Source organism: Miniopterus schreibersii, assembly GCF_964146895.1.
Source record: "Miniopterus schreibersii genome assembly, chromosome: 13".
Lineage (NCBI taxonomy): Eukaryota > Metazoa > Chordata > Mammalia > Chiroptera > Miniopteridae > Miniopterus > Miniopterus schreibersii.
In genome coordinates this window covers 38,811,041-38,831,873 of record NC_138113.1, presented here as the reverse complement: position 1 = coordinate 38,831,873, position 20,833 = coordinate 38,811,041, and the positions used below count along the sequence as shown (strand labels likewise).

Here is a 20,833-nt window from a genome sequence, read left to right as displayed (position 1 = left end):
AAAATATTTTCTACCAAAAGAAAAGGTTATGTTTTCATTATTTTGTATGGTAGTAATAATTATGGTGGTGGTTACCTTCTACATCAATATTCTGGTCAGGAATCTCCAGTTCAATAATATTCATGCTGGATTCTTTCCAAGAACCACTGAACATACTAGAAAAGTAGCCAGACTTAAAAAAAAAAGAAAAATCAATGATTATCCAGTACTTTCTGTGTCTTCCAAATTATCTCCCCATTTCTAACTTTAAGCCAACTATTCTATCAAAACTAATTCATCATATTATTTCAAGAGAAAAAGAATTGCCAAATATGTCTATAGGAGAAAAGAAATTGAGGTAAGGGCACTATTAGGTATACGAAAATATTTTCAGTTTAGTACTAATTTAATGAAAAATAAACCAAATTCTTACATCACTGTCTGAACTAAATCCCTATATAGTAATATATTTGAACCTCATTAGCTTAATAGAAACGATTTCTGCAGTATATTACATGTATATGTTTTCCTTGTGAATGACATTTTAAGTTCAAACTTATAAATTTTGTTATATATTTAAGCATCTCTCATAAACATATGACAACACACAGGTGGATAAATAAAAGTGTACCAAGGAAGAGAACTGACTAAAAGCCCTCAAACTGTTAAATCCTTACTGTACCTAGTGGCTGTAAAGGGTCCAAACCAGTCTCAAGTCAACACTAATAAGATGATTCCCGAGAAATTAGGGAAAATCCAAAGTTTAGTTTTATTTAATCAGAAAATTCCAGAATGAACTTGAATTCTTGGGAAAGTTTCAGAATGGATGAAGTCTTCAGTTATTTCTAGATAACACCTCTCATAATCAGAATTACTTTGGAATGGCTCAAATATTAACTAATTTCTTTTTTTTAAAAAATTTCTGGGTACATAGTATATACAAGGCACTATGAATATAGCTGTAAATAAAACACACAGTTTCTGTCCTCAGGGGGCTTATAATTTAGCATGTGGTTTGCACTATAAACCAAATAAGTATATCAAGCTTCTCTTGAGATGGCAAGAGGTATTCTCATCCTTAAATTCATAAAACTGAGAGAAAGAGGCATTTTCATCCTTAAAAATCACAAAACTGCTTTGAGGGATTAAAAAAACAACAACATACGGAGCATATCCTCAAGCTGAGACCAATGCTCTGATATATTCTCTTGGCTACATACTTTAAGGCAAAATAAAACTGTTCAAAAAATTAAATAAAAACTATGATTAAAATGTTAGAGAAAAATTCCTTTCAAATGTTTATACTAAAAAAATCTTAAACTATACTGTCTTAATTATTGTCAAATGGTAAAAAAGAGACGGAAAAATATAAGTTCCACAGGATAAGAAACGAATTGTTCACTGCTCTATTTTCCCAGTGCCTAGAACAATGATTTGAAGAAAAGACAGAGTTGATGAAAAATAAAATATTTGAGCCATTAAAGCAATATTCTTTCATTTTGAAAGTTCTGAATCTTTAAAATGGGGTGGTAGATAGTAATATTTTTCAGCACAAGAATCAAATAAGTATATCAGCTAAATGACTTAGTCTATATACTTTTTTTATGGTGTCTTTAATTTAGCTGCATTTTCTAGGAGAGAAGGAAGAGTAAGTGCCAAGAACTTTCCATTCATATTCAACATTAACTACAAAGCAACATTCTAGCTGATTTCACCCAATTAATCATATACATAATAAACAAATTCAGCAATCTTAACTTTAATGTTAAACATTTTTTTCCATAATCCTTTCCCTTTTGTCAACAGAAGGCACCCAAATAAGCACCCTACTGAAGCAATGACAGAAAGTATTGATTTCTAGGCCAGTAAGACAACGAAAATTCAAAATCTGTTTTCTAGACCAAACTAAGCTTTCACTAACAATGTTTGCCATATTTCTAATAAAACAAGACTTTTTATTAGCTGATAGGAGTTAACCACTGTTCATGCAAAAGATTACTGTGAAATGCAAATATAAAGAACATGACTTAAAAGAGTTTGAGTTTTTTTTTAAGTAATCATTCAAACAGAAAAATAAAATACTTACTTGACATAAATATATTTTGTGTAAGCTCCACTCTTCTCCTAGAGCACAAATTTTAATGTCACTGTTTTCACCATTCAAAAACAATGTTTGATAAATATATTTGGATGTACTCTTTAATTTTTTCCTGTTAAAAGAAATGCAACTGTTACATGTGTGTAAAACTGAATGTTTTACTGATTTTGCAAATAACTCAAAATGCTCCCTTTGTTCAATTGTTATTAAATAAAGCCAATTTAAGTAAAAGGAGAGAAGGATATTATATATTTAAATTTGCTCATGTATGGAAGAGTACATTAAAAAAACTAATAGTAGGAGATTCCAAAATGGTGATGGATTGAGTGGAATCTATACTGACACTCTCCCAGGACCAAACTGGAATTACAACTAAAATATAGAAAAGCCATCCTGAATTATCAACTGAAGACTATCTGTAGAGCACCCTCATAACCAAGGACATAAAGCGGAGAACACATAGAGACTGGTAGGAAGTGCAGAGGTAAGTGAAAGCTGGCTGGGCTTCCATAGGCAGCAGCTGAAGTTCCGGAGGGATATCTCAGCTGGGGGGACTTCCCACTGAGAACCCTGGGGCCTAAACCCCAAGCTGGGCTTCCCAGCCCAGAGCACCAGAACTGAGAAAGGTGCCCACATAACATCTGGCTGTGAAAAGCAGCAGGGTTTCTATATGCCAGGGAGAGACAGATGGAAATGCAGGCACCCTCATTTTTTTTTTTTTTTTTTTTAAATCCTCACCAGAGGATATTCCATTGCTTTTTTAGAGAGAGTAGAAGAGAGTGAAACATAGAGAAATGTCAATGTGAGAGAGACACATCAACTGGCTGCTTTGCATGCACCCCAGCCAGGGTCAGGGATCAAGCCTGCAACAGAGGTATGTGCCCTTGGCTGGAATTGAACCTGGGACCCTTCAGTCTGCAGGCCAAAGCTCTAACCATTGAGCCAAACCAGCTAGCGCTGCAGGTACCATCTTAAAGGGCCAATGCACAAAGTCTCATGTGCAGCCATTCACCTTGTGCTCTGGCAGAGGCAGGGCCGAGTGGACTAGAGCTGTGTGAGGAGAATCCAGGGTTGCTGCCTCGGGGTTAGAGCTCAGAGGGCAGCTATCTGGATTCCTGTGCTGAATCATTCCCCGACACTGCAGAGGACATCTTTCTCAGGCAGACATTTACTGTCCAAGCAGCTTTTGCCTGGGTGGGAAGCAACTACCCCACCCACTGAAAACCTCTCACTCCACCCTGTGGAGTTTCCACAGCCTGAGGCTCCTTAAGAGACTGAAAAACAATCAGCCTCTGGGAGCTTTGAGTCTTTGCCTGATTTGCTTCTGGACTCAGGGCTTTGAAAAGCAGATGTTGGTGTGTATCTTGGTCCTTTCCAAATGCACCCAGCCCCAGCAGAGGGAACCACAAGCTGTGGAGTGGGGAAAGTTTCAAACAGGGTACTAAAGGCCAGTCACTGGCCTGCATTAGAGACCATCCAAAAGACTGAGAGTCCTGGCAAATCTACCTAATGCATAGAAACAAATCCAAACAGGCAGCAAAAATGGGGAGACGAAAAAAACAAGCCCCGAATGAAAGAACAAAAGATTCTCCAAAAGAAGAGCTAAATGAAATGGAAATAAGCAATCTATCAGACATAGAGTTTAGGATACTGATCATAAGGATGCTCAACAGCATGAGAAAAGATATGGAAACTATGGAGGAAATTAAAAATGACATAGTAGAAATAAAAAATACATTGGAAGGAATAAACAGCAGATTAGGGGAAGATGAGGATCCGGTCAGCAAATTAGAAAACAGGGTAGTAAAAATTCACTCAATCAGAAGCAGAAAGAAAAAACAATTAAAAAAAAGGAGGACAGTTTAAGGGAGCTGTGGGACAACATGAAACGTAACAATATTCACATCACAGGAATGCCAGGAGGGGGAGAAAGTGAGCAAGGAACACAGAACCTGTTAGGAGGCACAGAGAGTTCCAAGCATGAAGAACCCAAAGAGGCCCACATCAAGACACAACATAATTAAAATGCCAAAAATTCAAGACAAAGAGAGAATCTTAAAGGAAGCAAGAAAAAAAGCAATCTGTTACCTACAAAGGAGCTCCAATAAGGCTGTCAGCTGACTTCTCATCAGAAACTCTACAGGCCAGAAGGGAATGGCATGAAGTATTCAAGATAATGAAAGCAAGGATCTGAAACCAAGAATACTCTATCCAGCAAGGCTATCATCCAAAATAGATGGTGAAATAAAGAGCTTCCCAGACAAAAAAAAAGGCTAAAGGAGTTTATTACCACCAAACCAGCATTGCAAGAAATGTTAGAGGGACTACTGTAATAAGAAGCTGAAATAGAAAGAGAAACATAGGCATAAAGAAATAAAATGGCAACAGATAAGTAACTATCAATAATAACCTTTAATATAAATGGATTGCGTGCTCCAATCAAAAGACATACATAGGGTAGCTGAATGGATAAGAAAGCATGACCCAAATATATGCTGTCTACAAGAGTCTCACCTCAGAACAAAAGACTCACACAGGCTGGAAAAAAAAAAAAGACTTCTAGAGGATTTTAAAGGAGTGATTGACAGCAATACAGTCATAGGTGGGGACTTTAACACCCCACTGACTTTACTGGATAGATCTTCCAGTCAAAAAAAAATCAACAAGGAAATAGTGACTATAAATGGTGTACCAGATCAGATGGATTTAATTGACATTAACAGAACATTTCACCCCCAAGCTACAGAATAAACGTTCTCCCCAAGTGCACATAGGACATTCTCAAAGACAGACCATGTTAAGACACAAAACAAGTCCCTACAATTTCAAGATTGAAATCATATCAAGCATCTCCTCAGACATTTACATCATGGAATACTATGCAGCTGTAAAAAAGAAGGATCCCTTACCCTTTGAGACAGCATGGTAGGATCTGGAGAGCATTATGCTAAGCTAAATAAACCAGTCAGAGAAAGACAAGTATCACATGATCTTACTCATATGTGGAATCTAATGAACAAAATAAACCAATGAACAAAACAGATCCAGAGACATAGAAGCATGGAATAGGCTGATGAATCACAGAGGGAAGGCAGGGGTGGGAGAGTGGGGGGAGAGAATAACCTAAGAACTTATATGCATATATGCATAACCCGTGAATACAGACAATAGTGTGGTGAAGGCCTGGGGTGGGGGAATACAGGGTAAAAGGTATCAATGAGGAGGAAAAAGGGTTCATTTGTAATACTTTCAACAATAAACATAAATTAAAACATTAAAAGAAAAACTAATAGTAGTGGCTATCTCTGAGGTAATCTATTCCCAAGAGGGGTAATAGAGATAAATGGGGAAAGCATGAGGAGAACTTTCACTGTACTTTTTTGCAATTTTTAATTTCTGAACTAAGTGAATTACCTATTCAATGAATTAAGATAATATACAATTACAGAATGGAGAACATGCATAAAAACTTCACCCAAGTAATTTTTAAAATAATTTACATTCAATCTTTTGGTACCGAACTATTTTAAAAACTAGTTAAAGTGCCACAACCTCCCCCCGCCCCCATCTGCCAATTGGACAACTGGTTTGCAGCCTTAGACTAAAGGTTCTCAAAATTAAGCTCAATGGAAAAGTGGCGACCAGGGAGAGCCGAGAAGTAAATGCTGGGTATCCCACCTAGCTTCAACCAGAGCAGCACCACATATTATATCTGTAAACATCTTGGATTTCTGCATAAGATTCAATTTAAAACAATAATGTTTTTTAAGTTTGATAATCATTGCTCAAGATGGTCTAGTCAATACAAAAAGCCCTAGGTAGAGGCTGATCAGTATCTTTTATATTCCTGGTCAAACCTGAGAACTTTCCTAGTAGTTAAAAATACTTAATATTTTAAAAAATGAAGCAATTGTTTCAGGTAGTGTCTTGAGCCAGAATATTTAACATCTCTTTCCAACAGGCAGTAGAAACAGCACATGCTTTGGTGGTCAGACTTGAGTCCCAGCTTCACCACAGCTCAGTTACCCCAGATATAGAGGATATTAATAGTACACACTTTATTGGATTACTGTGAGAAATAAATGAGACAATGTAGTTTCCAGTTCCTTATAGCATCCTCCCCAACTTACATTAAAAGATTAAAAGTACAGAAAGGAATAAGCCCACAGCAAAAAGGTGAGGGTGGGCTTATTACCTGATTGGAGAATTCTAAGGATCTGGAAGTGCTAATGGGGAAACTTGTTCCCCTAATGGCCTTCTTCACTCTCTAGGAAAAAAGTACAGATAACTCAGGTATAAAGATTCCAAGGATCTTCTAGAAAGAAATAAAACAAATCTATCAAAAAGATCTAAGACTTTAATGTAGATGTCGATGCCCCAGACAGAGCGATCCTCATTCTGGCAGATGAAGAATCTGTAGCCTGGTAGCTCCCAACCTATTCACCCTAAATCATGGTTCCCAAACTGTGTGTCAAAAAGCACCAGAAGCACCACAGCAAACTCAGGTAGGCATGTGGAATATCCTAAATTTGAAGGAAACACAGCAACATCTTTCAGATACCATGCAGTCTGCTCCGATTAAGTTGGTTAGACCTAATTATGAGGTTTTTCTTTAGGACCCAACAAAGCATGCCCCACCCATATCCAACAGAGTAGCCAGTACTCCTACTCAAAGGGGAAGCTCAGTAGAAATAGATCTATTTACTCAATTAACACACACACACTTCCTCATTCTTAAATATAAGCAGACAACTAAGGAGCACCCAACCTGAGGAAAAGTAGGAGTATTAAAGATTGTTAAAAAGAGAGAAATTGACTCGAGAGGAAACATAATTCAGGGAAAAGAGAACTTAAAAACAAAACTAAACAAAACACTCTAATTAATACATCTAGAGATCTGAGAATATTACATTTATAAAATAACAAGATGTTATGATAAAGAATTACTCAGAACAAGAAAATAAAAGAGCTGTTAGACCCTAAAAGCACAGTTGCTGAAATTAAAAAGCCAGAAGAGAGGCTGAATGGCAGAGTTAAGGAAATTTCTCAAAACATAAAGCAAAAAAAGACCTAGAAAGGAAAAAAAGAAAAGAGAAAGCGGTACAATCCAAGAAATCCAAAATCCAATTAAGAGGGGTCCAAGAAAGAGAAAACAAAGATAACAGGAGAAAGGTAATTATGGAAGAAATTAATGGAAGAAAGTTTCTTCAACTAAAGTAGTGTCTAGATTGTAAGAATACACAAAGTATCAAGGCCATTAAAAGACCAACACTTAGCACATTCTAGTTAAATCCCAAAATATCAAAGAAAAAATTTAAAAAGTACCAGAAAGGAAAAAAAAAAGGTCAGCTAAAAAGAAAGGAGAATTAGACCAGCATAGTATTTCTCATTAACACTGTGCACTAAAAGACAATGAAGTAACATCATCAAAGATATGAAAAGTTATTTTAGATTTCCATACCCAGTCAAAAGATGAATTAAGTGAGACTAAATTTACATTTAGATAAGCACAAATTACCTCCTTTTGCACCCTTTCTTAAGAAAATACTTGAGGATGTAGTTCCCTAAAATGAGTGAGAAACAAAAAAGATATAGGCTACAGAAAACAGTGGATCCAATCCTAGAAATGGAGTGAAAGTAAGTCCCAGGATAAGTGCAGACTTAGAGAGCAATGGATCCAGACTGGAAAAGGATAATGGAGGGACTCAGGAGAATGGCCTTGGTTTTACAGGAGAAGGAGTCCGTGCAGGTGTATTTGGAAAGATAGAAAAATCTGAAGACATGATGAAGGAATATTATTCTTTTGAAAACAAGGGTAGCGTAGGGGGGAAGGAGCAGTTAGAAACTCTAGAAAAATAAAGCAATTAAAAAAAGGCAATATCTCAATAAGATACACATGAAAACAAGGCCTGATTTAATGCATTTGATAGAATGAGAGAAAAATATTCCATTTAACTATAAGGTTAGAAAATTCCTCTAAGAGAAAAACAGAGGGTTGTGATATTGGGCCCATGAAGTATGATCTATAGTCCTAGCACACTACTTGACTCTGCAGTGAACAATATTTACATAGTTATAACAATAAATACTGTTGATAGATTTCAATATTTAGAGACAATCTAGAGACAAAACACTCAAGATCTGGTTGCAGAACAGCTGAGTTTTAACAATCTTGTTAATGTAAAGTAAAACATGTAGTTGACAAAGGTATGAGGTAGAAGGTGGGCCTGGAAGCCAAGCTTTTCATGGAGCAGCTGGGATAGCACAGCAGATACCTCAGGAAGCATATTAGTGCCAAAATTCTAGGTCTTAATATTTTCTTACACCCTTCATTCATACTGGGATAAATATGCCAAGCATCTACCACCAATATACTCATACTAAACTCTGATGTGCATTTTCTAATAAAAGTTTGCTTTAAAGACTTTCCATTCCAGTCCACTCATGTAGTTCAGAGGTTGGCAAACTTTTTGTAAAGGTCTAGACAGTAAATATTTTCAGCTTTGTACCACAAAAGCCAGATGGCCTCCAAGAAAATTTTGTCAGCATGTTGGTGGGCAGTTTCCTGCTTGCCAGCCTCAGCCTACCACATCTCACTCAGCAAGCTTATCCATTTCTGGGCTATAGCCACACCTCCTTCAACATCAGAATCTCAGCTTGGAAAAGGCAGCCCTATTCCAAATTTGTTCCTTCCTTGGGTATTCTGTCTCAGCCCTAGAAGTAGTGAGTGCTCTCTATATTCTCTGTATTTTTTTATAACTCTCTTTACCTTAGTAGTTTACCTTCAGTAGTTAATTTCCAGTTACTTGCTATTAATGGCTATATTAAATTTTCCCCGTTCAAATTACTGTGTAGACTTCTCTTTCAAATAGACCCTAACATATATATTTCAATAATGACATATTAAATATATGTGGCCTAAATACTAATTAAAAGACAGAGATTATCCTATTGGATTTAAAAAACAAAAAACAAAACAAAAACAAGACCCAACTATATACTGTCTAAAAGATAGCACTTTAAATATAAAAACAGGTAAAACGGAAAGGATGGAAAAAGATATACCCTTAAACACTTACTAAAATAAAGCGGTAGTGGCTATATTATCAGGGATAAAGAGAAACATTTTGTAATGATAAAGGGAGTCAATTCATCAAGGAGACAATATTTACTGAGTGCTTCTTTAACAGACACTGTTTATTGTACACATTCTAACATTTGTGAAACCCTATAAGGCAATTATTAGTATCTCCATCTTACTTATGAGGAAATAGGCAATTATGTACAGAATACAGACTAAAACTCAGAATCTGAGCTGTTAAAACTTATTATGCTAACTCTCCAAAAAGGTAACAACAATTTAACAGTGGGGACCCATTTTTGGACAAGCATTCTTACATAAAACTGTACGAAGGATTTTATAAATCAAACTATTAACATAAGCTATCTATGCTTTCATTTTACAACACATAATACTTGTGTAAGCAAAACATTTTTGAATCATTTTTTAAAAATTGCATTAAAAAATTAAATCTATGTAACCCCACTAACCTTTAAAAACAAACAAAGCAACCAGATTGCTTGTGTGAAAAACATATTCTTCTTAGAAACAACATTCTAGTTCACAAGTAAATATCCTGATTTTCAACTCTTCGAAAAAAAGGTTGAGCAAGCTGCAGCACAGCCTTACACATATCCATGGTGAAATTCAAGTACTAGAAGCTTTGAAAGACTGTTCCTAGTAAGGTACATATGTACACTATTGATAAACTTCACCTTTACAGTTAAGGAGAACTGTCATCTTTTCCGTTACACTGAGTGGCCGACAATGGGAGTGCCGATCTCAGAGACTAAATTTACGCGTCTAAACTATTTAAGGCCACCGGACGCAAGACAACTTATTCTACTGCCACTCAGAGAAAACAAAGGTGTATCACATAAGGCCGGCCGGGCGGCCGGCGGTGTCTAAGGTTTAATGAGGCGCAAGCTTCGGCTTGGCGTTTCCGAGTCTCATCTCGGGGCCATAACATCATCCTGGCGGCGTCTGTGGTTTATAATCCCGAACACCAAGCGCCTCCCGAGGCGCTCCCCATCAGCCTTGCCTCGGACCGGCTCCCACACTTACCTTGTCAAGGACATGTCCGCTCCTCACAGGCTGGGAGAGCGCCGCACCCCCCGCGAAGCGCCACCTGGCTAGTCCCCAGGCGGGGCCGCGGGACCCGCCCAACAGGTGCGGACGCGTCCCCCCACGTACCTTCGAGGGGTGTTGAGGAGCCGCTGCTGCTCGTCCCCTTCCTCTTCCTCCTCGTCTGTCTCGGATTCGGGGTGACAGTAGCAGAGGGCCCCGCTGCTCCGCTTACGCTTGTGGCTGCCGGGGCAGTAACAGAAGCCGTGGCCGGCCGCATCGCCGCCAGTCTCCGGCCTTCGGGACGAGTCCTCCGCCCCGGAACCCGGTTCCTGCCGGGCTCGGGTACGCCCCGAGGGGCGCAGCACTCGGCTGCTCAGCGAGCCCATGAGCCACGGCTCCCCGGGATTTCAGGGAGCGCACCTCAGGGAGCCCAGCGGACCTGGTCTCCCGCCATAGTCCAGCCGCCGCCGCCGCCGGTCTCCGCCAGGCCCGGGTGTCTACACGACCACTTTCTCACGCGCGGCGCCAACCGTCGCAGCGGACGCCGCCACCTCCATCCACCGCCCCGCCCGCAGCGTCTGTGCGCGCGGCGTCTCCGGGCTGCAGGACCTTGCCCCCTGGCTTTCGCAAATAAGCGCGGCCCGGACGGCGCAGGCGCTCGGCGAGCCTCCGGAAGGGGCGGGGAAAAGTGGCGTGGTTGGCGGGTGGAGCCTGCGCAGAACGAGACTAGGGCGGGGCCCGTCGCCGTTTCGGGCTTGTGACTTTTGCGCGGCGATCCGCTTAAGTTTGGGGACCGACCTCATTTTTAGCATTATTTCAGGCAACCCCTTTACGTTAACGAGACCCGGAATTGCAGCTCATTCATTCTTTCTGCAAAAGTGCTTCGAGCTCCAGGTATCTACCGGGCCCTGTGCTACGCTAGGGGCCAAAACAGGCTGTTGGATGGAGCTCGTCCCTGGGGAGTCCCCACGTGCCGGGGGGCGCCCTGCCCAGGTGGGGTCTGGCTTTCCGGGGCAGGAGGACTACACTGTGCGTCTTAGAATGCTAGGCCCTTGGGTTTCTTAAACATCAACTCTCCGCTTCCTAAACGGATTTTGGCAGACGTTTCCCGCACTCCTTTCCTTTCTGCCCTCGGATTGGGGGTCTGTGCTGGGACTGTCACGGCTTCAAGTGCCATCTGGAGGCCCAAGCAAACTTTACAGGTGTCTGCCTAGAGGATGCAGCCCTTGCTATGGACACTGGAGAGCCAGCTTGCACTCCCTGACTCCCTCCTGCTACTTTTCAAATAAAATATAATGAAAATATTTCTAATGACTTACTCAGAGTAATATGATAAATACCCATGGGCCCACAACTATGATAACAAATTTTAATAGAAACAAATTTATTATACTTGCTTTGACTCATTCGTTTATATAGACTACAGATAGGTTGACGCTCTCTCCATCTCAGTCTGTCTCTCTCCCTCACCTATTGTGACCACTATCTTGATAGTGGTGTATATCGTTATTCCCATGCATGTTCTTATATGTATACACATTAGCAATATATTTTCTTGTGCACACTTAGGCATATAATTAAATGGAATTATACTATACCTATCATTCTACACCTTTCTCCTCTCAAAATTATACTTTTGAGACTTATCCAACTGACAAATCTCTAGTTAATTTTCACTGCTCATTGTATGATTAACCCATAATTTATTTTTTCCCGTACTGAAAGAATAAGGTTTTTTTCCAGTTAATGCTCTTATACAGCAGTAATGAACACGGTGTGTAAGAAATTCACCAAGTAGATCCCCAGAAGTGACTTTACTAGGAACTTTCAACTTTAACTGTTTGTTAAATTGCTTCTGAAATGATCACACCAATTTAGACTCCCATCAACAGTATATGTAGTTTGGGGGCCCCAGTGGACTGGGTTTTACCCTGAGAAATCTGAACTGAGAGAAGCTGGCTGGGGCAGTTTGGGGGGAGGCGCTAGGAGAGAAGCAGAGAATGATGGCTGCAAGAGGATTAGTCTGCATGCCCAGAATTTGTCAATACAAAGGATATGCAAATGTTTACCATGAAACAAGTGTATGCCACCATAAGACATCCAGCATGGGATCATCTTAGAGCTTGTGCAAGAGGATTGGGTGGAAGGACAAACACATTGCAGCACAGAGAATCTGAAATTATCATGGAATTCCTAAAGGCTGAAAAACAAGAACTGCATTTGCCTTGCCAAGGGAACCAAAGATGAACAGTTCCTGGTGATGGGGTTGATAAAAGAACCCAAGAGAAGGCCCACAAGTATCAGCTTTAAATATCTGCCAACCTCACGTAGCACTGACCATCAACACCAGAGCAGTCAGGTAATGTTAGCGTAGGTAGTTAGCTAGTTATTAATAAAGGGAGGAAGCAAAGGGACTCAGACATTATTATGTATAATCAACTAGGGAGCAAGAGCCTACTTGCTTCGCCAGGAAGTGACAGCTTCACACACTCCCCAGGGAACCACCAATCTATTCCTCCCAGAACTCTGGGGAAGGGGGTAGAACAAAGAAGGTGAAGGAAAGCACAAGCCAATAGAAGTCAAAATGGTGCAGGGGGAGGTGCTTGACAATAGCCTGGGGAAATAATAGATTGGTTGGAAGGTGGGCCCAGCGCAAGCAGCATGACAGTTTGGGAAGTTGACTGGTTATTTTGAAAAAGCTGGTCTTTCACAAGCCCAAGATAATATAACCCCAGGGGAACAAAGAAGAGTCTCCCCCCCCCCCCCACTGGGGAACACACAACCATGTAGGTCTAGCAGCCAACTACAGCCCACAGCAGACCTTGAGAAAGGACTAAGAACTAAGTTTTAATATGAAACAGAAACTCTGGTCACTGGCCTTTGTTTTGGCTTTGATGAAAACAAGACTGCACTTTTCCCACGGTGGGACAGACGGAGATCGAACATTGGAGGGGCAGCCTTCTATTTCCACCCAAATAAATCTTGCCACACCATCTCCTGTGCATGCGTCCATGAAAAGCTTTTTTCATGATCCTGTGAACGTAATTTCCACTGGCAACTCCACTTCAACCCTGGCTAGGCTGGGGGCTGGGGGGTGGAATATGGGAGGAAGCCTAGGTGGACAAAGAAGAGGAGCCTACCATATCCCTCCCAAAAGCCAGCAATAGGCCAGAGCTGAATGAAGGAAGAAGCCTCAACTATAAATCAAGTTTAGAATTTTGACTGGGCACGTTAATTACCAAAACGACACTGTTTTATGACCTCAAGGGACTGCACAGGACTTTTTATAACCTAAAAGTGACCAAAAAAGTTATGACTCTATCTTCTGAATTTTCATCTAAAGACAGGAGAAGAAATAGGCCCAATAAAAAATGTAAATGAACAGTAGGAGACAAAAATAAAGTTGCTTCATAATTATAGTATTACATCATACTTGTTCAATATAACAAACATCCTCCAGGGTGGCTTGCTTTATCCTGCCCTCTAGAAAACTTCTAGTCAACAAATGCAATTTGTTTTAAAATTTTGGCTAAGTCATGTACAATTTAAAGATAAAACTGCCAAAGAAAAAAATTGTAATGCTTCTAAAACCAAATAAAGTTATTTGGAAATTCCATACTGTTCTAGGTAGGTATCAGCAGTACTATTTCCTATAATCAACTAGAATTACTAAGTATTCATGTAAATAGCTTTTACCAATTGTTTGAACACTTATAATAAGCAAGTAGAAACAAATTGGAAAAAAAAAATCCTGATATTTCACCCGTCAAAATACAATAGCATAGAATGAACAAAGAAGACAAATGTTCTTATTTAATGCAAACGTTCCACTTAGAATGGAGAGCATCACTCATTTTCAGAGAATAAATTACATTATTTTATATCATTAAGTAGTAATAACACTTGGTATATGTGAGCATTAGTTTTACAGCAGTAGGTGCACATTAAGACTAAATATGTTGTTTATTTCTTAATGCAGTTCCTAATAGAAACTCAGTAACACAGTCCTTCAAAAATACCTTTCTGGGTTCAGGATGAAAAAAACCTCAAAAGTGATAAAGTCAGATAAAGAATATACCTCATCTTAAAGACACCATGTTTTATTAAAATTATTTTTCCATGATGTATACAAACTGAACTTTTGTATTAAATTCAAATACACTTCAGAATAATTCTAGAGTTGAAAGGCAAAGTGCAAATGTAAGCTATTACAAATCAACAAAATCCAAAATGACTTAAAAAATTATTTTTAGCACAAAAAAAATTAAGTAAAATTCAGAGCATTACATTCATCTTCAAGCTGGATTAAGACATTAACCATAATATTGTGGAATGTTCAGCATTTATGTTTGGTAACCAGACATATGATCTGTATAACCACAGTTAGAATTTAATTTATTCAGACAACTTGGTGATTTTGGTATACTTCAACTTGGAGAGAGTAAGTGATCTTAACAGAAGATGTGATAGGAAGTATCTCACATCAAACCTAGTAAAGATCAACTAACGCTATCAACAAAACCTAAACAAAGGACATTTGTGGATGCTTTCAAACTATGACTATGTGAAACAGCAAATTGGACAGATATTCTCATTAACTAGAAGCTCATAATTTTAAATCAAGAAATTACTAGCCACTTAAAAAATAGAATTAGGTAAGAAAAATGATTTTAGAACAGTCTTCCAATCTTCCACTTTAATAGATTTTCACCAAAAAGAAAATATGAAATAATTTAACATATTCCAATTTCTGTCAAACACAAATGAAGAAGAGATCTGTTAAAAACACGGAGTACATTATTATTATTTCTAATTTTAAATCTCCTTTTAGGTTTTATAAGCTTTGAAACACAAGTACTGCTTTAAAGCATCATGAGTTATAATTATAGATGAATAATAACACAGTCTATATTCTAGGAGGCATCTGTAGGCGTTTTAATTTGGAAATAAGCATTCTGAGATAATGCTAATAGCAGTGTAGAAAAATGAAGTTAAAAAATATCAAGGTTTTGGGAATCCTCTTATCTTCCCAGGATTTCATTTTAATCATCTCCTCCACAGAGAATAAGCAGGACCTTCCTGTAGTCTCCAGATGTGTCACCCTGAGGATGGGAAGCAAAGTTGCAGCAGATAAAAGGGTTTTACAATGGAATACACAGCACAAAGCCACCTAGGTTAACTTTGTAAAGCTTGTCTGCATTTTTCTCAGAGTTTTCAAAATAACACTTGTTATTTTTTTTAATCACAAAAGTAATACTTGTTCAATGAAGAAAATAGAGACATAAAAGAAGAACATAAAAAATCGTCCATCTAGAGATGACTGTTCTTAACATTTTGGTTTGTGCATATCCTCCCAGACTTTTTTCTATGCATATAGATTCCTATGTAACAGGGCTCTAGTATTTTGTATTCTGATTTTTTACTTAATATAGCCTGAATATTTCCCTATTTTAATTCATTAAATACTCTTCTGCAGCATCATTGATTATTACAGAATATTCCACTGTACATAGGTAAAATAACTTATTTGATCACCCACCCCCATTATTGGATATATAGTTTCCAATTTTGCACTATTATAAACACTGCTGCAATAAGCATATTACAGTTACTTTTTTTGTATTTTCTTGATGATTTACTCAGGATAAATGTTCATAAAATGGGAATTACTGGATTAATGATCATGTATTTTCTTAAGCCTTTGATATGGGTTCCAAAATAGCCTTCCAGAAGGTGCTATAATTTCAACATAGAAATTTTTATGGTCTAATTAACAGATCAATTTTCGTTAGTGCTTCATGGGCACTAAAAAAGATGGAATCTGTGTTTATAGGGTTCAAAGTTTAATTTACATAAATAAATGTAAATAAAATAAATGTAATATATTCTTGTTGGAATATATTCTTGATGGAATCTGTGTTTATAGGGTTCAAAGTTTAATTTACATAAATAAATGTAAATAAAATAAATGTAATATATTCTTGTTTATACTTTGCGCCTCAATGGCCTGCCAAAGAATATGTTAAAGTCTTCTTTGCATAGTAGTTCCATCAATGTCTTCTTTTGGTGCCTCAAATTTCTTATTTATATATTTGGCACCTAAAATTTCATGAGACTTTAATCTTTGTTGTGAATCATTGCCTTTATCAGCTTAAAGTGATCCACTTTCTCCTATTTAATGCTTTTTCTCCTTAAGTTCCTTTTTTTCCTTAGAGTGTAATCCTTCTTCTTTATATTTGTCAAATGTTCTTTTCCTTGGCCTTTTTATAAGCTTCTTGCATGTCACTGTATTATAGCTGTTCCTTATATATAGCATGGAGTTTGATTTTATATTTTCACCTTACCTGAGAGTTTACTTATTTTTATTATAATTTACATTTTTACCTTATTTCTGTCAATTTTTCTATTTATATATTTTATATTTCTATTATGATCTTTCTGACAATTGTTATTGAATGGGCAATGTATTCCTTATTTTGAATCTTTTCCAGTGTTGTGTATATGTATACACATATATATTAAATATTTATATATACAAACATGTAATATAAATTTATTTATGGCGATGTTTTCCCAGGTCAGTCAATACAGGATGGGGCAAAAGTAGGTTCACAGTTGTTCATATGGAAAAGAATACAATAATTAATAAATAACACAAGAATAAACTCTGTATTTCTCATACTCACAACTGTAATCCTATTTTTACCCCACCCTGTATTTTTGCATCCCATCATTTTAGTGTCTGTATAGTACTACATTGTATGGATTTTTCATAACTTATTGAAGTCATCCCCCATTGGTTAATAAAAATAAAAATATATAATAAATTATATATTATAAAAGTATGCCATATTATTTATTCAAATATAAATAATATAAAATAATGTAAATAACATAAATAATGAAACAATAAAAATATAATATTTAGTGTATTTTTTCACATTTTATGAGACAATTTTATTCAGATTCTGTCATAGATTTTTAAAAATGTGGTAAAATATATATAACAAAACTTGCCATTTTAGCCATTTTAAGTGCATAATTCAGGGGCACTATTTACATTCACAATGTTGTGCAACCCTCATTACTATTTCCAAAACCTTTTCATCACCCCAAACAGAAATTCTGTCACCAGGAAGCAGTAACTCCCCATTTTCCCCCATCCCTCAATCCCTGGTAGCCTCTAATCTACTTTCTGTCTGTATAAATTTACCTATTCTATACGTATCATGTAAGTGAAATCATACAGTATGTGTCCTTTTGTGTCTGGTTTATTTCACTTAGCATGCTTTCAAGGTTCATCCATGTTTCAGAAACTTTGTTCTTTTGATGTATGCATATGTCACGTTTTGATTATCCATTCATCTGTTGACATTTAGGCTGTTTCCACCCTTTGTCTGCTGTGAATAATGCTTGCGTTGGCGTACAAGTATCTGTTTGAGTCCCCATTTTCATTTCTTTTGAGTATATGCCTGGGAGTGGAATTGCTGGGCCATATGGTAATTCTATGCCTAACTTTTTGAGAAAGTGCCCAACTCTCTCCCACAGTGGCTGCACCGCCCTACAGTCCCGCCAGCAACGCATGAAGTTCCAGTTTCTCCAAATTCTCACCAACATTTATTATTTTCCCCTTTTTTAAAAAAATACAGTCATCCTAACAAGTATGAATTGGTATTTCATTGCGGTTTTGATTTGCATTTCCTAATGATTAATGTTGTTGACCATCTTTTCATGTGTTTGTCATTTGTATAACTTCTTGGAGAAATGTCTATTCAAATCCTTTCTCATTTTTAAATTGGGTTGTTTGTCTTTTTGTTACTGAGTTGTAGTTCTTTACATATTCTGGATAATAAACCTGATTTATTAGATATGATTTGCAAATATTTTCTCCCATTCTGTGGATTAATGGACTTTTATTTAATTTTCTCTAAAGAAATTCCTAAACATATAATGTCGAAGTAAGAGGTAGAATTCATTTTTCAAACAGATATTGCCAAATTGCCTCCAGAAAGGTTAGATCAGTTTTATAGTCCTTCCATAAGAGCTGGTGAGTTTTCCCCACGCCCTTCCACAATGCTGGTTATGAACTCTTTAAATTTTGTGAAGGTGTTAGGTGAACAGTGATCTGTCTTTATTTTCAACTCATTAAACATTAATGAGATTAAATATTTTTTATAAATTGGCCATTGGCGTTTCATCTTTCACAAGTGCATATTTAATATCCTTTCCCAGTTTTGTTTTTGGGGATCTCTCTTTTTTTTCCTTAGTGATTTGTAGAAGCTCTCAATACAGGGATATTAACCTTATATTGTATGCTATAAATATCTTTCCCCATAACTTCATTTATGGCCATCTCTGAATCTTTAAAGTATTATTTACAGCTAGCTACATTTCAGCTCTGCAAAATAAAGTTACCCCATAGGCTGTACAGAAATAGAAACAAGTAGGATAAATAATACTACTATGAAACTCTGCAGCTCAAATCACCTAATAGTTGTACCTCTACAAGCTCTCAGTAGGATTCAAAATATTTAATTCACAGATTGTATCCTGATTTGAAGTTTGTGCAGGTAACACCAGCTTCTAGCGAAATGGGTCTTGGTTTCATATTCATGGTCTCATAATTTTGCTCAAGAAGCAAAATCCAAGTAATGAGAGGTTTTTAGGAATGTGGATCATTCCTCGTCACTCCCATGTCATGTTAGCTCGCCTAGAAGTCTGGTGCCAGGGAAAGAACAGCAACCCAGGATAACGAACATGCTTTCCCATATTCTCAGCAGACCTCAGCTGGCCCTGGATAGGATTCTGGATGACTGATTCAGAGGCTTATCTTTCATTGTAAGCAGGTAGACAGAGAAATTATGCTCTTAAAAGTATTTATTAAAATATAATCTTGCCTGGCCGGGCGTGGCTTAGGAGTTGAGCATGGACCTAGGATCCGGGAGATCGCAGTTCGATTCCTGGTCAGGGCACATGCCGGGGTTGTGGGCTTGATCCCCAGTCTGGAGTGTGCAGGAGGCAGCTGGCCAATGACTCTCTCATCACTGATGTTTCTCTCTCTCTCCCCCTTTCCCTTCCTCTCTCTGAAATCAATAAAGATATATTTTATATATATATATAGGTGTGTATGTATGTATATGTATATATAATCTTTCTGTGTCTGGGGTCAACATGAAATAATTAGTATATTTACAATGCAAACGTTTCCAGCTTCTAACCCGGCAGAGATTTCAACATCTGTGTGAAAGGAGAGACTGGAAATATTTGAATTAGAGTACCACCTTTAAAGGGAATGATCTCTGCCAAGGAGAGGATAAGAAGTGTCTAAATACCTACGTGAGAACCCTATCCTCTCATCAGAGCTTTCCCCTGGGCCAGGGCAAGGCTCCCTACCTTGATGAAGGAGTACAGAGACTTTCCATAGAGCCTCTTGAAGTGTGCCCGGATGTCCAACATATCAATCTCTGCCCGAGAAACCATCACTCTGATAAGGGTGTCATCATCGGTGCCCAAACCCTAGGGAAGAAAACAAGATCCCAGCATATCAAAGTCTAGATGGTTTCCAGATAGTGCTCTTTAGTCTGTCAAGGCAAGACTGCGTGACTCTCCCGATGATGTCCTTTATGCCACAACCTTAGAGGCGTGTGGAACAGCACTCCTCAACATGGTGCTCAAGGCTTCCACCAACTTACCTTTCCACTACTCTGCTCTGACAAGAGAACTAACTCTCTGCCACTCTACAGGTACACCCGGTGTTCTCCAGCCTGCAAGCCTCTCTTGCAATGATCCCCCCATGTCACCCTTCCCTCCCCTGTCTTATCATGCAAAATCCTCCAATGCAAAACTTCCTTTAAGGTCCTGCTCAAACATAACAACTTCTTTATATATTCTTTTCTGATCTACACTTTTTTTAAAAAAAGTTTGGAAAAAATACCCTATCCTCTGTGTTCCTGTAATATTTGGATCCTCAACTACTGTCTGTATTCTGTTTTGTTCTTATTGGTGTTTTGCACATACTTGCCTTCCCCTCAAGGCTAGAAGTTCCTTGAGAGCAAGGAGTACATTTTAATCTTTCCTACACCACCCATAGTTCCCAACAAGGACACTGGCACAGAGTGCAGTGCATGGTTAGGAGCTTGAGCTCTGAAGCCAGACTGCCGTGTTTGCATCCCTGCTCCATCACTTCTTTCATGAGGACCCTGGGCAAGTTGCATATCCTCTCTGTGCCTCAGTTTTTTCATCTGTAAAATGGGGGATGGTAACAGTACATGCCCCATAAGGCTGTTGTGGGGATAAAACTAATCTACATGTATAAAGCATTAGGAAGAGTGATCACACATTATAACTACTCAATAAATATTACCTAGTATTGTTAGTAGCTGGTACTCAGTGAAGTATCTGATCTATTGAACTGAACATATTTAGACTGATTTTGTCTCATTTGGACACAAGACATGTCAGAGCCATTCAGATGCTAAAAAGAAGCCTTTTACCTTCATAGATTTATAAAGCCGTTCAGCAAAATATGCAGATTTGTTCCTCATGCACTTTACTGTCAAGAGATAAAAGAAAAAGAAATGAAAAGATTACAGATAAAATCTATGAGAAAAACCTAACAACTGTTCCCT

At 38.0% G+C, this 20,833-nt stretch overlaps 2 protein-coding genes across 3 annotated transcripts in view; both read right to left on the bottom strand.

Moving 5' to 3' along the window:
- Nucleotides 1–10,885, bottom strand: part of GMCL1 (germ cell-less 1, spermatogenesis associated) — a 39,568-nt gene extending 28,683 nt beyond the window's left edge. Inside the window, exons 1-3 of one of the 2 annotated variants that reach the window (XM_081156897.1) lie at nucleotides 10,332–10,885; nucleotides 2,066–2,189; nucleotides 76–172 (exon numbers count right to left, since the gene is read on the bottom strand). In XM_081156897.1, coding sequence (XP_081013023.1) covers nucleotides 76–172; nucleotides 2,066–2,189; nucleotides 10,332–10,591 — 481 coding nt within the window. In that variant the 5' untranslated portion in view covers nucleotides 10,592–10,885. The remainder of the gene's footprint in view (nucleotides 1–75; nucleotides 173–2,065; nucleotides 2,190–10,331) is intronic. The other variant, XM_081156898.1, reaches the window with a different exon arrangement.
- Nucleotides 10,886–14,284: 3,399 nt separating this feature from the next.
- ANXA4 (annexin A4) overlaps nucleotides 14,285–20,833 on the bottom strand; it is a 50,908-nt gene continuing 44,359 nt past the window's right edge. The window contains exons 11-13 of the mRNA XM_081157316.1: nucleotides 20,699–20,757; nucleotides 19,599–19,721; nucleotides 14,285–15,307 (exon numbers count right to left, since the gene is read on the bottom strand). Coding sequence (XP_081013442.1) covers nucleotides 15,248–15,307; nucleotides 19,599–19,721; nucleotides 20,699–20,757 — 242 coding nt within the window. The 3' untranslated portion in view covers nucleotides 14,285–15,247. The remainder of the gene's footprint in view (nucleotides 15,308–19,598; nucleotides 19,722–20,698; nucleotides 20,758–20,833) is intronic.